The sequence below is a fragment of the Manis javanica genome, chromosome 1, assembly GCF_040802235.1.
Source record: "Manis javanica isolate MJ-LG chromosome 1, MJ_LKY, whole genome shotgun sequence".
Classification (NCBI taxonomy): Eukaryota; Metazoa; Chordata; class Mammalia; order Pholidota; family Manidae; genus Manis; species Manis javanica.
The window spans coordinates 92,644,044-92,656,329 of NC_133156.1; the positions used below are offsets into that span (position 1 = coordinate 92,644,044).

Consider the following 12,286-nt stretch of genomic DNA (forward strand, 5'->3'; position numbering starts at 1 on the left):
CCAATATCAATAGTTCTCAGAGTAGGTACTATAGCACCTATAACAAATGAAATGGATTTTTTTTGGATTTCTGTCTACTGAAGATCAAGTTCTCCAGGATTCATGGAAGATCTGGTCTGGAAAGTTCAGGCTGGGACTCACATTTGCTTTGGGGAGGACCCAGGGGTCTAGCCAACTAATCTGAGGACAGGAGTTTGGCCTGCTGAAACACTCTAGCCAGAGCTCTCAAGAGCCTTGCATCTACATTTCCTGAAACCAACATTGTAAAGGCCACACTATCCCAAACTGCACCCACCTTCATATGGATCCAGGTGCTCCTCCCTGATGCATATTAGTGTATGCTAAGCACCTTATTGGAATAAGTGCTCTGGGATAGCTTGTCTATAATGTCATGTGTTGGTAATTTGATTTTCTAACAGCAGGTGGTATCCATTAAGATTGTATCTTGCATAGAAAACTCTCCATTACCTTTGAAAAAACAATCAAGTCAATATTACAGTTCCTTGGTATATTGGAAACTGAGGCTGTGTACTCAGAGCTGATTTTTCTTAGATTGTGTTTGTTTGGGGGGTCCAGGTACTGAAAGTTTGAGTTTGCTGCCAGCTGATGCCAGCCATCTAAAGGAAGGAACCCCTTGGAGTCCTGCCATTTTCAGGAAAGCCTGGCTCTCCAGCCTTCTTGGCCATGCTGTGACCTGCTCAAAAGCCTCCCAATAAATTCCTGTTCTGGCTAAGTTAGCCAGAGTTACTTTTTATTACTTGCATCCCAAAACTGACTTTTACAGAAGGGCCATAGTCAGGCATTAGATTATGAACCACATGAACATTCCTAAAAGATTTCCCAAAGGAAGGATGAAACGGTGCAACAGAGATGGCTAGTTGTCTCCCAGTATCCATTCCATCCTGATCTCTTCTGCCTGTGTTCTCTTTGCTGTTGGTAAAAAAAAATACTACTCTATATTTCCAAGAGTCTTTTGCAGCTAGATATGGTCATGTGTTGAAGTTCTATTTAATGAGATTTAAGTGGGTTTGTGTGGGACTTCCAGGAATAATTTTTTATGCTAACACAGACCTACCTGTGTACATCCCTCCTGCTATGTGCTGCCTAGAATGTGGACATACTGGCTGGAATGTGCTAAAAATGGTAGACGAAAGGAATTTTGAGATACAAGGAATTGGAGCCTTTGATGGGTGGAGCTACCATCCCAGCCCTGGACTGCTTCCATCAAGGCTCCTTATATGATACAAAACAAAGTTACATTTTGTTCATGCCTCTGCTAATTTGTTTTCTTTCATATCCAGTTAATCATAACCTTAACTAATATAGATTGCTAAGAAATGAAGTGTGGGATTCTGGGATAACCTAGAAAATACCTTAGGGTATTTTTTTTCCAACAGCAAAGAGAACACAGGCAGAAGACATCATGCGGTTCATAATCTAAAGCCTAACTGTGGCCCTTCTGTAGAAGTCAGTTTTCCAACAGTGGTTTCCTAGGATTCAAAAGGAAACATTAATTGATTTCCAGCTTCTGTCTATATTCATATCTACTTATAAATTACAGTAGCTACTAGACCTGATACCAGGTGATATCTCTTAATATGCTAATACATTTTAATAATTTATTTTGAAACCATTGGTTTCATTTACAGTCCTATTTATTTCATTTTCTGCATTTAAAGACATTATTCTGAAAGGAGGTTTGTAGGCTGCATGTGACCAGTTGAGGGCTGGATTATACCCAGCTCTACAGCATCGCCCAGTGGTGTTAGCAGGTGAGGAGCCTACAGTTCTCTACACTGATGCATAAGCAGGAAGACAGGCATGTTTATAAAGCCCGTTTCTCCATTTTAAGATCATACATGAACAGTAATATGCCTGGGTACAATGTCTGGGACAGAGAAGGCTCTCAACAAATGACTGATGCCCGTTCCCTTTCTGACTAGCGTGAATGCAAGAATTAAGACCCGAGCCCCATGGTAATGGGCTTAATGCACAACAGAAGAGGCAGCTTCTCTGAGTTCACTATACAAACCTCAAAGGTCAAAATGAGAATGCTGAAAAGCAGTTCCTAGAACTGTGCAGAGCTCTCAATTCCTCAAGGAGGCAGACATGTCTGTTGGATCTGCAGTGGGAGGTAGGGTGGGGGGAGGGGAATTGTCTGCATTTAAGCGGATAAACATGTTTTCCCAGGTGATGCACCTGGTTGAGGAGAGAGACAGGAGGGTGGGGGTGGGGGAGCCAGCTTGTGGCTGTGTTTAAGAATGGGAGACTTCCAAAACACAGGAACAGCAAAGTATACTCACAAAAAGAAATGGCTGTACACTTGAACTATGATAATGCCTTTTTGATCTCACATTCATTTCTTAAGCCTTTAAAGACTTTATCATTGTTGTTTCTTTGGCTGATGTATCTTATGACTGCAGGGAAAACTGAACCACAGCGGGAAGGAAATCCAAGTCCCAGGGTCATTCTGTTGAGACGAAAGATCAGATTGATCCTAAAATGGACAAATTACAAATTCATTCCCCTTGCAGTGTCTCACTCAGATGCTTGGGCATAACATCTTCCAGACTGTGGCATTCCTGGACAGCCTGGGGCGTGGAGCTCCAGCTCTCATCTTAGCCTCCCCCTGCTGCCCTGGAATGGGTGCAGGATACCCTGCTATGCTTTACAAGCTTTGTTCCTGTACTTCCCTTTCTTATCCATCCCACAGCCTTCAAACAATAAGCCAACAGTGGAGAGACCATGGTTAGGAAAAGGTGAAAGTCTTTTTACCATTCCTGCTCCTTCTTCCCCACCTCACCTCGATGTAAGTCCCATCTATGGAAAGAAAAAGACTATACTTAATGAGCACGTGTGTCAGGCACTGTGTAAGTAAGCACTTTCTGTATGTAGTCCTTGAATACACAGCCCTTTGAGGTATGGTGCCTGTTTTATAGATGAGGAAACTGAGAACCAGCGAGCACAGGAGCTCTCCTAAAGGCGGCAAAGCCAGAGAATGGAGAGCTGGCTTGGAACCAGGGTCTGTCTTATATCTAAGCTCATGCCATAAACCACCCCACTGTCTGCCTGAGTCCAGAAACATAAGCCATCTCGCCGCAGGGACAGACCTGGGGCTGCTGGTGATACAGGCCAGCAGGTTGGGGTCATCAGCTCCTGCTGCCTCGCCCTGGGGAGAGTGGCCCAATAGCTTATAAGCAGGCCTTTGTAGAGCCTGTGCCTTTTGAATATTAACTCATCCAACAAATAAATGAATGGAAGATTTGGATTCACTGGGTTCCAGGTAATCAAGATTTTGCAGTATTATTTTTGCCTTGGTTCTCCCTTATTATCTTAACTTTCTCCTATTTTTTTCCTTCCTCTGACTCCTCTGAGCTCTTAACCCCCTAGACAAAGTCTGTGCAGTTTACACATTTGACCTCATTCTCCCTCTTTTCCTGTCGCTTGGGCTGAGCTGGCAGAGTCTGGGTATCTGTGTCAGCTAGGAACCTGCTAGCCATAACAGCTACTGTTTTTGAGCACTGTCATGCCTGGGCATTCTAACAGGATCGCTACCCCAATCCCCCCGAACAATGCCACTTGGAGCTGGGGCCGGGAGACTGAAAGTCTGAGAGAGCTCACCCGGCAGAAGCAGTGGGGCTGAGCCCAAGGTGAGCTCTCGCCCCTCAGCCCTTTCCCTTGGCCTAGTGCCTCACACACATCCCTCCCTGTTCCCTTCTTCAGCCAGACAGCTACTTGACTCCCCCTCACTCCCCTCACCTAGCTGCACCATTAGGGAGAAGAAATCTATCAGCTTCACACATCTTGTAACTCAAGGAAGTAGAGACATCTTGGTAATGGGAAAACCTTGGGGAATCCTGCATTTTAAAGCCCAGTCATCTCACTGTGGCTGGAGGGGGAGGGATGGGGCCGTTTCCGGCTTTATGGGCGCCCAGCTTGGCACAATGAGCCACAGTGAAAGGGGGTCCAGATGGAAGTGCTAGTGCTGCCGTAGCTGAGTGCTGCCCCGGGGGCCATGGGCTTCAAGAGTTGCAGCATTTCATGCAGAACACAGAATCTTCCCTCTTAGCAAACTGAACGTCCTTTCTGCACGCCTTCGTGTCACGCACCTCAGCAGGAGACAGCACCTCATCTGAGGCACACACAAATTTAAAAGAGAAAATGATGACAGAGGGTTTAATGGCACTGACTTCGCAGCAGTCTGGAAGCCACGCTGAAGCCACGCGGGCACCCAAATGGGAGCTCTCGGCCAAGGGGAGAAAGTGCCTGTGACTCCTGCCCCACTTTCCCCTGAAGGCATTTTGGCTTCCCTTAAATGCTGAGGTGCCCTGGTTATGGGGGTGGCGAGAGGAGAAGGCCTGCAGCACAGCCTTCACGGGGTTGTCTGTTCTGGCACACACGGCTTGCTCTTCTGTCATCTGGCAGCCAAGTCCCACTGTGGGGCAGAAGTCGCAGGCCTGAGAGTAGGTGTGGGGTTGAGAAGAGCCACACTTTCGAAACACCTGCTTTCAGCTATTGCAGGCACCTGATTCTGAGGCATAAGCTTTTCCTTCTGGCTGGTTGTTCTCCCATCCTCTGTGGCACTATGGGGACTTTGCCAAGGCCTGGGGGAGCAGCAGAGAGCCCAGAAGCACCTGGGCTGATGGAGGAGGCCACAGGGGAGGGGGCTGGTGGAAAGGTGCCTGGAGAGATGACATCCATGTTCTTCCCAAGGCCCCGACCTCATCAGAGTGGGTGAGGTAATTTTATCCTGGGGACCTTCAGATGTTGGTGACGGTCTGTCCCTAGGGAAATCTTCAGCCCTAAGAGCAGCGATGTGAAGGCAGAGCAACATCACCCAATGCTGGTACAGAAACTAGGCCTCATAGGCCAGGTGGATCCCACCGTCTATCAGGAACTCCTGGCCACAGCCATGTCTTAACTCATCAGCCTTGCAACAATCCAAACGCCCTTTCTGGTGTTGTCTAACTTCCTAAGAATCCTTCCAAATTTCCTTCCAGCATCCTTAGTGAGCAGCTTAAGGCCTAGTTTGCATAAGAAGCTTGTCCAGAGTCAGAATTCAAGTCTCATGGCATCAGGCTCTGGGCTTTGTGATACAAATGCAGAAAAGTGACACCAGAAACACCTTCTTCCCCCATGACCATGTGGGTCATTTATCACTTGAATTAGCTGCAGTGTGGATGCTGCTTATTGATTCCTTCCCTCCAGAGCCAGTCCTGGTGCTGATGTGAGAAAGGCTAGCACCTGGCTCTGAGTCGCCCTAGTATGCTCCCGAATTCCTCCCCTGCTGGATAAAAACTCAACAGACTGTATGTGGTGTTGACACCCAGAGGTTTCCTAAATGGAAGGGATGGAAGGGCAGGGACCCACACAGTCTCACTGTTTCTAGGGGTGGCAGCACATTTACATAATACAGAATTTCAGACAGAAAAGAGAAAGCTTTTCATTTTTTCACAGGCTGCAGGGAAAGAGGTAGACTTTAAGCCCCTTGTCTATTTTAAGTAAAGTAAAAAGATACGTCATTGAAAAGAAGAGGTATCGAGATGTCAAAGTTACATTTCAGGTGTGTTTCTAAACCAGATGATCAGGAAAGCCTTTTAGCCTGGATGAACCCATAGTGGTGCAACTCAAACACCAACTGAGTAAATCACCAAGCAGGTCAGGCTTGCTCTCGTCTTTGCTCACATCCACAGCCTTCCCTGTTTGTACAGGGGGACATCCCAAGCTGCCGAGACCACCCCTGGCAGAGGTATGGGGCCAGAAAAATCACAAACCAGGCTGCACACGAGCACCACCTGGGGCTTTTACACCTACTGACGCCAAGTCCTCAGGCCAGAGAACCTGATGCCACTGATCTGGGGTAGGACCCAAGCGTGGGTATTTTCAAGGGGTGGGAGAAGTAATAACATATCAAAAGTGCTTATGAAGAAAGTGTAACATTCGTATAATGACACATGCTAATCTTAAGCACCAGCTTAAAGGATTTTTATAAATGAATATCCCTGAAACACCACCTCTCACATCAAGATACAGAACATCATCAACCCCCAAAAACTTTAGCACAAGATTTTTAACATTAACCTCTTATTTTGAAAAAAATTAAAATTCTTCAAGTTGCAAGAGTGTAACAACAAATTAGGCAAGGGTATTTAAAAAATCTCCCCTGTTGATTCTAGTATACAGACAGGATTGAATGCAATAATTTGCTGGGGTTTTTTGCCACACCTTAAACCATGAAAAGCCTTCAGTAGAGCATGGGCATACAGTTTTAATATTCTGTTATTGATTTCTTAACCAGGTCATTATTTCTCAAGGTTCCTTCAACACAGAAATTAATGTCAGCCTCAGATACATAGAACTTTGTTGTATTATGATTGTTTTTTTGTAAGTTTTCCCACATTGTCTATGATTCACATAGCTCTCCTCTTTCCAGTTATATATGGATTAGACAGCCCTTTTTGCTGCTATAAACAAGAATATTTTATGTGTGCTGGAGAAAAGTAAAGGTAGAGGTCATGCTAAATTTTTGTAGGTCAGCTACTGACTGACGGCATGGCCACAGACAAAATCTGGAGCCCTCCAAAGTTTGAGGGCAGGGATATGTAAAAGACAGGAGTCTGGGGAACTAAATACCTAGTGAGGAAAAACAAAAACCAAATCAAAAGTTACTTTGGCCACCCTGGTGGGAACGTGCAGACTGCAGAACCCAATTAGACACCGGCAAGAGAAATTCTGAGATATAATGGGAAAGGGGGGCCAGGCAAGGAACTGCAATAAACTCAGGAGCCATGGAGCTGTGCTGTCTTCAGAGGCTGAGGCATTCATGAAGGCTGGCCTCATAAGGATCCCACTGCTGAGTAAAGCTGTCAGGCTGTGTCCTGCACAAGCATCCGGCAGCTGTGGTCAGTGGGCTGCAACCATGTCCACCCAGACGAGGTGCCTTATTTTAATTTGCACAAAGGCGGCCTTTGGGCTAGTGGTGGTTCTGGGTAAAGTGGACTCTGCACAGACTCTGCATCTCCTTTCTGTCTCTTTATGCAGAGTTCCTAAGAGGCAGTTCTTATGTGGCAGCCAATTGGTTTTTTCCATTTGGAACAGCTAGCTGAGTGGGGCTGCCCTAAAGAGAAAGCTTCTGAGGGTGGCTGAGGTCTATCAGCTCCCAGATGAAAGAGGAGAATTTCCTTTAATTCCTTAGATGGTGGCAGAAGATAAGCCTAATAGTGGATATGGGTCACTGCCTATAGGAGGGCCTCTCTGGCCCAAAAGTGATTAGAGTCTAAACAAGGAAAACCCATCACTGAAGCTTAGCACTCCACACTCAACTTGGCAAAGAAAAGTTCTCTTCTAGCCAAGTAACCAATTCCTTATGGTTTGTTGTTATTATATACAATTTTGGTTTGCATGTAACTTTTTAGGTTTATTAAAAGAGGGTGACGACATGAACTTTGTAACTCAGTATGGTAAACAAATTACAATGTGTCTGAACACTAAGGTCTACATCTTGGCATTGATTTTAGCGAGGAATCAAATTCACTTAAGGTTATTCCCTAACAGAATTATGCTTTATAATGAAAAAAATGCTCTGTTCTAAAACAAAAGCAGAAAAATATAAAATAAGCATAGAGTGAAATGTTTAAATCTAATTTTTTAGACTGATCAGATTTTAGATAAAACAAAGGGTGAATTTTTGAAGTCACATGTGGTTTTAATTTACACAGTATTCATATTTTGTGAACTTCTGTCTGCACGCACGCGCGCGTGCACACACACACACACACACACACACACACACACACACACACACAAATGTAACCAGAACACCTCTTTTCCCCTTTCCTTATATATTGAATTTGATTCCTGGATTCTGTTAACCTTTCCCTGTTTGTAGGTGAAGCAACTGGGAGCTTCTAGCTTCTAAGTAGGAGCGTGCTGCTCAGAAACGATGCGACTGAGTACTCAGAGGTGGCATAAACAGTCAGTACTCAGGAGTAACTGAGGAGGGGACCTGGGGAGCAAGCACAGGAGGTCACCTCCTAAGTTCTGCAAGTTGACGATCCATGACAAGCCAGGATTCTTTCTACCCCCACCTCCGTTCTGAGCAACCAGAAGAGGTGGGCTAACATGGAGTTGAGTTTGTCTGGGCCCAGAGGGGAAGACTTGTGTGTACCTGATTGTCTGACAGTCCCAAGAACAACTGTAACTCATGTTGACTTAAATGCTGGTTATGACCTGTGGATCCTTGCATGTCCACTTGGGTGGAGACCCCAGAGTTGATAGCACATAGGAAATAAATTAAAGTGATGGCTTTAAAAACACAATAGCATTCCTCAAGGACCACTGGCACAGTCTTACCTTATATAGAGCTTGGTAGAGAGGGAAGAAAATCTTAGACATTACAAAGGGGAGAAACATGATGAAGACAGTGTTGTTACCAATCAGCATTTATAAGAGAGCAAAGGGAAGAAATGGAGGCTGAAGTAAAACAAGGTGACTGCCCTGCTGGGGCAAGGCCAGCTTCTTACCATAGTGTGGGATGATGGCCCAGGCCATGGCAGAGGCATAGATGCCACCGATCATCCAGAACATGCAGAGCCAGCTCAGATGCTCACCCCGCTTCTCTCGGGCCAGCACTTCAGCAAAGTAGGAGAACACAGTGGGAATGGCTCCTCCAATCCTGCCAAGAGTTATAGAGAATACATGAAATCAGGACCCGTACACCCATGAGAGGCAAAGAGTAGAACAAAAGCAAACTCTAATGACACATGCTCTCTCTGTTCCAGCATATTGAGGAATACGTATTTTCTATCATTTTATGACTTTAATATTTTAATCTGTATGTTTAATATAGGTTTATTATCCCAAAACCTTGAACCTGTAATTAAGCTATGTCACCAAAAGGTGGCAGTGGTGCTCTACTCATGTGGATCATTGCACTCAATTGGCTTAAGATTCTCATGGGTTTTCTGCTCAGGGTTGAATGTTCTATATGATATTTGCCAAAAATTACAATATTTGGTACAATCTGTTGAATATTTTAATGAAAATATTTTTAAAAGGAGAGATTATGATATGTTCTGCCCAGGATGTGGTGACTTTGGAAACAGTTTCAAACACTTTTGGGAGACTGTCTGTAGCTGTACTTAACTGCTACCCTACAGCAGCTGGTCCTGCAATCCCCAGAGGCTGATATGTTGACAAACATAGGACCAATGGGGTGGCTTCCTAGATTGGCTCTTGTCCCAATTCAGTAGATATCAGTGTTGAATTTAGTACATGTAAAAGGGGCACTGGTAGAATCAAATAAGGAGCTGCTGGTTTAGATATCAGTAGAATGGGGCACAGTGCTTCCTTCCAGTCAGGGAAGTTATAAGAGATGCTGATGAAGCTCTAGAGAGAAGACATGAAGAGTGACTTCTACTCAGGTTAGGGTTCTCAAATGAGGGTCTAAGGAATAAAAATTTTATTCATTCTATGGAGATAGTCCATAGATCTCAAAAGAATTTCAAATAGATCTTGACCTCCAAATTTTAAGAACTACTGCCTCAGAAAGTAGGTAGTATGGGAATACCTTACTTAAAATCATTTCAAACAACATATAAATTCTTGAAATAAGTATATATATATATATTTTTTGAAATAAGTATTTTTATAAAAAGATGTGCAACAATATAAACAAATTATAGAGACAACACCTAATGATACAGTTTAAAAATATGTGTGCTGATTTATGTTCAGATTTCTGTAAGGTAAATTACTATTGACATTTCATGTAAATTCGATGTCAAGGAGGAAAACATATTTATCCATTTAGCAACAATTGGTTTCCTTATGATTTTGGATATAATAAAGAAGTATTGGCAGTGACCTCAGCAAGTGCCGTTTAGAGAAAGGGCATATCTGTAGCAAACTGTGTGTACCAAAGGAACCACAGGATTCATGATGTCACTCTGTGTCAACTGGTAGGTCAAAATATGGCACCGTTTCACGCATTTGTCCCTGTTTAAAGTGATGTGATAGTTACCTACTCCTAGATATGGGCAGACCACTTAGACCAGTGTTTTTCAATCTGTGGGCTACAAAATTAATTTAGTAGCTATAAATAACATTTTAAAAATGGAAATGAAAATATTTCAGTGCAACTCAAGTAAAAAGGGTAAGCATGATTTCATGAAATTTTTGTCTTAAAAATACATATAATTATGTATATGTATAGATGCATGTGTATATATGTATGCACACACACACACACACACACACAAAATGAGCCACAATGCGTATCTTAGTAGGAGTTGCTACTCAAAGAGTTTAAAAATCACTTAGAGCATCTCTATTCCCCTGGGCTATGAATGTGGCAGTTTACCTAAAATCCCTAGAATTATGACCCTATGTGACTTCCCACGCAGCACATGGTGATTTAGTGCCATCATATCTGGGGTAGCCAGCCAGCTGCAAGTCCATCAGCCAGATCCCCAAACAAGAAACAAATGTATGTGGCAGTAGTCAGAGCTGGCTTTGTACCACACTGCATCAGACTCACACAGTTCTGTGCCTGGCTTCTTGAGGACCTCAAACCATGGACAGCTAGTTCAATTTTAATACTGAACAAAGTTATGAACAGATTTAAAGTGGTTTTATGACAACACACAATTTTAATGGAAAATAAAATGTCTGTGTCATAAGTCATTTAATGCTACAGCTTTTCTTGCCTGATATGAAGAATCTCTTTCTCTGCACTATAAAATCTCAGGTTCCTAATTTGTGCCTTTACTTCTCAATGCACAAAAGAGTTCCATTTTTATTGACTTTTCACATCCTACCTAATGTTTTGTCAGAATTCTGGACATACTGTATATAAGAGCTATAAATAGTTCCTTTGCAAAGTTCTTCAGATTCAGAGAACTATAAAACAATCCAAGCATTCATTTACATTTCTTATTGTGGGGTGACCATCTTGGGAAAACATTGCTCCTCATGTTAGTGTGACCTTGTGAAGGCACAGTTGAACATCAAGATGTGCCAGGCCACTCTGAACCAAGATCAATATGCTCCAGGGTAGCCGAAGTGGCAAGTGGAAATCTGTAAACATGCCTGTTTGTTTTAAACAAATGATTGTCACTTAAGAGAATACCCACTTTTAGGAGCATATAAACAATCTAGCTGGTTTTGATTTAATGCCTCTTCTTTAAGATGGCTATTTTTGCATGGATGTCTTTCAATATCTGTTTGTAAAGCAGCTTGCAAAGAACTCTAGTATCAATGGATAAATGAATCTGAAAAATGAGTGAGGAACTCTACTCAAATCCTTTGCAAAGTTCTTCAGATTCAGAGAACTATAAAATGATCAAAGCATTCATTCACATTTCTTATTGTGGGGTGATGACCTTGGGAAAACATTGCTCCTCATCTTAGTGTGACATCATTTAAGCAGAGAAGAAACAGTGATGTGAGCTGTAATGTTAACTATTGCTTACTAGTATTTCATACCCCATCAAAGTACTTCTATACTGTTAACATTGAATTAAGTCCCTTGAAAGTGAGGACTATATCGTATTCATCTTTGGAGCCCCATTACCTGGCTTACTGGACATGCAGTAAGTGTTTCCTCAGAAGAGCTTAATTTCACAAAGACTCCCCAGTGATGGAGGTGGCACTCCAAGCCCCTGGAGCCATCTGTTCTGATGACCTGAACATAGCCAATGAATGGACACATACATTGTATGTCCTGGGTCAATAAAACCACCAGAGAAATTAGGGGTGCTGTGATGGAAGTCTTGATAGCAATGGAGCCCCAAAGAGGTCCCATATTTCTCTGTGCTTAGGTTACCATGGTCTCCCAATGATCAGATGCCCTGGCAGACAGAGTTCACTGGGGACCCTAGGCAGAGGATTCTGTGAAATTCTCTAGGGTATTCCAGGAGCTTCTAAAAACACCTCAGTGCCTTTCAGAAAAAAGTATTGCAGAGGACGAGCCAAGATGACAGCATGAGTAGGGCAGGGGAAATCTCCCAAAACCATATATATTTTTGGAAATACAACAAATACAACTATTCCTAAAACAGAGACCAGAAAATACAGTACAACAGTCAGGCTACATCTACATATGCGAGAACATGAAGGGGTTAAGATAGTATCTGCAGCCCAGTGGGACCCAAGCACGACCCCCACCCCAGCCCGCTGGTGGGAGGAAAGGAGCCAGAGCGGGGAGGGAGTGGGAGCCCAGGACTGCTAAATACCCAGCCCTAGTCATCCACACCAGGAGCCCAGACACACAGTGCATGGTGTGCTG

At 43.5% G+C, this 12,286-nt stretch overlaps 1 protein-coding gene across 1 annotated transcript in view; it reads right to left on the reverse strand.

Annotated features, from left to right (window-relative positions):
* The window catches only part of SV2C (synaptic vesicle glycoprotein 2C), a 226,014-nt gene that overhangs the window by 89,695 nt on the left and 124,033 nt on the right, over window positions 1-12,286 (reverse strand). The window contains exon 4 of the mRNA XM_037000252.2: window positions 8,523-8,674. Within this exon, the coding sequence (XP_036856147.1) occupies window positions 8,523-8,674 (152 nt within the window). The remainder of the gene's footprint in view (window positions 1-8,522; window positions 8,675-12,286) is intronic.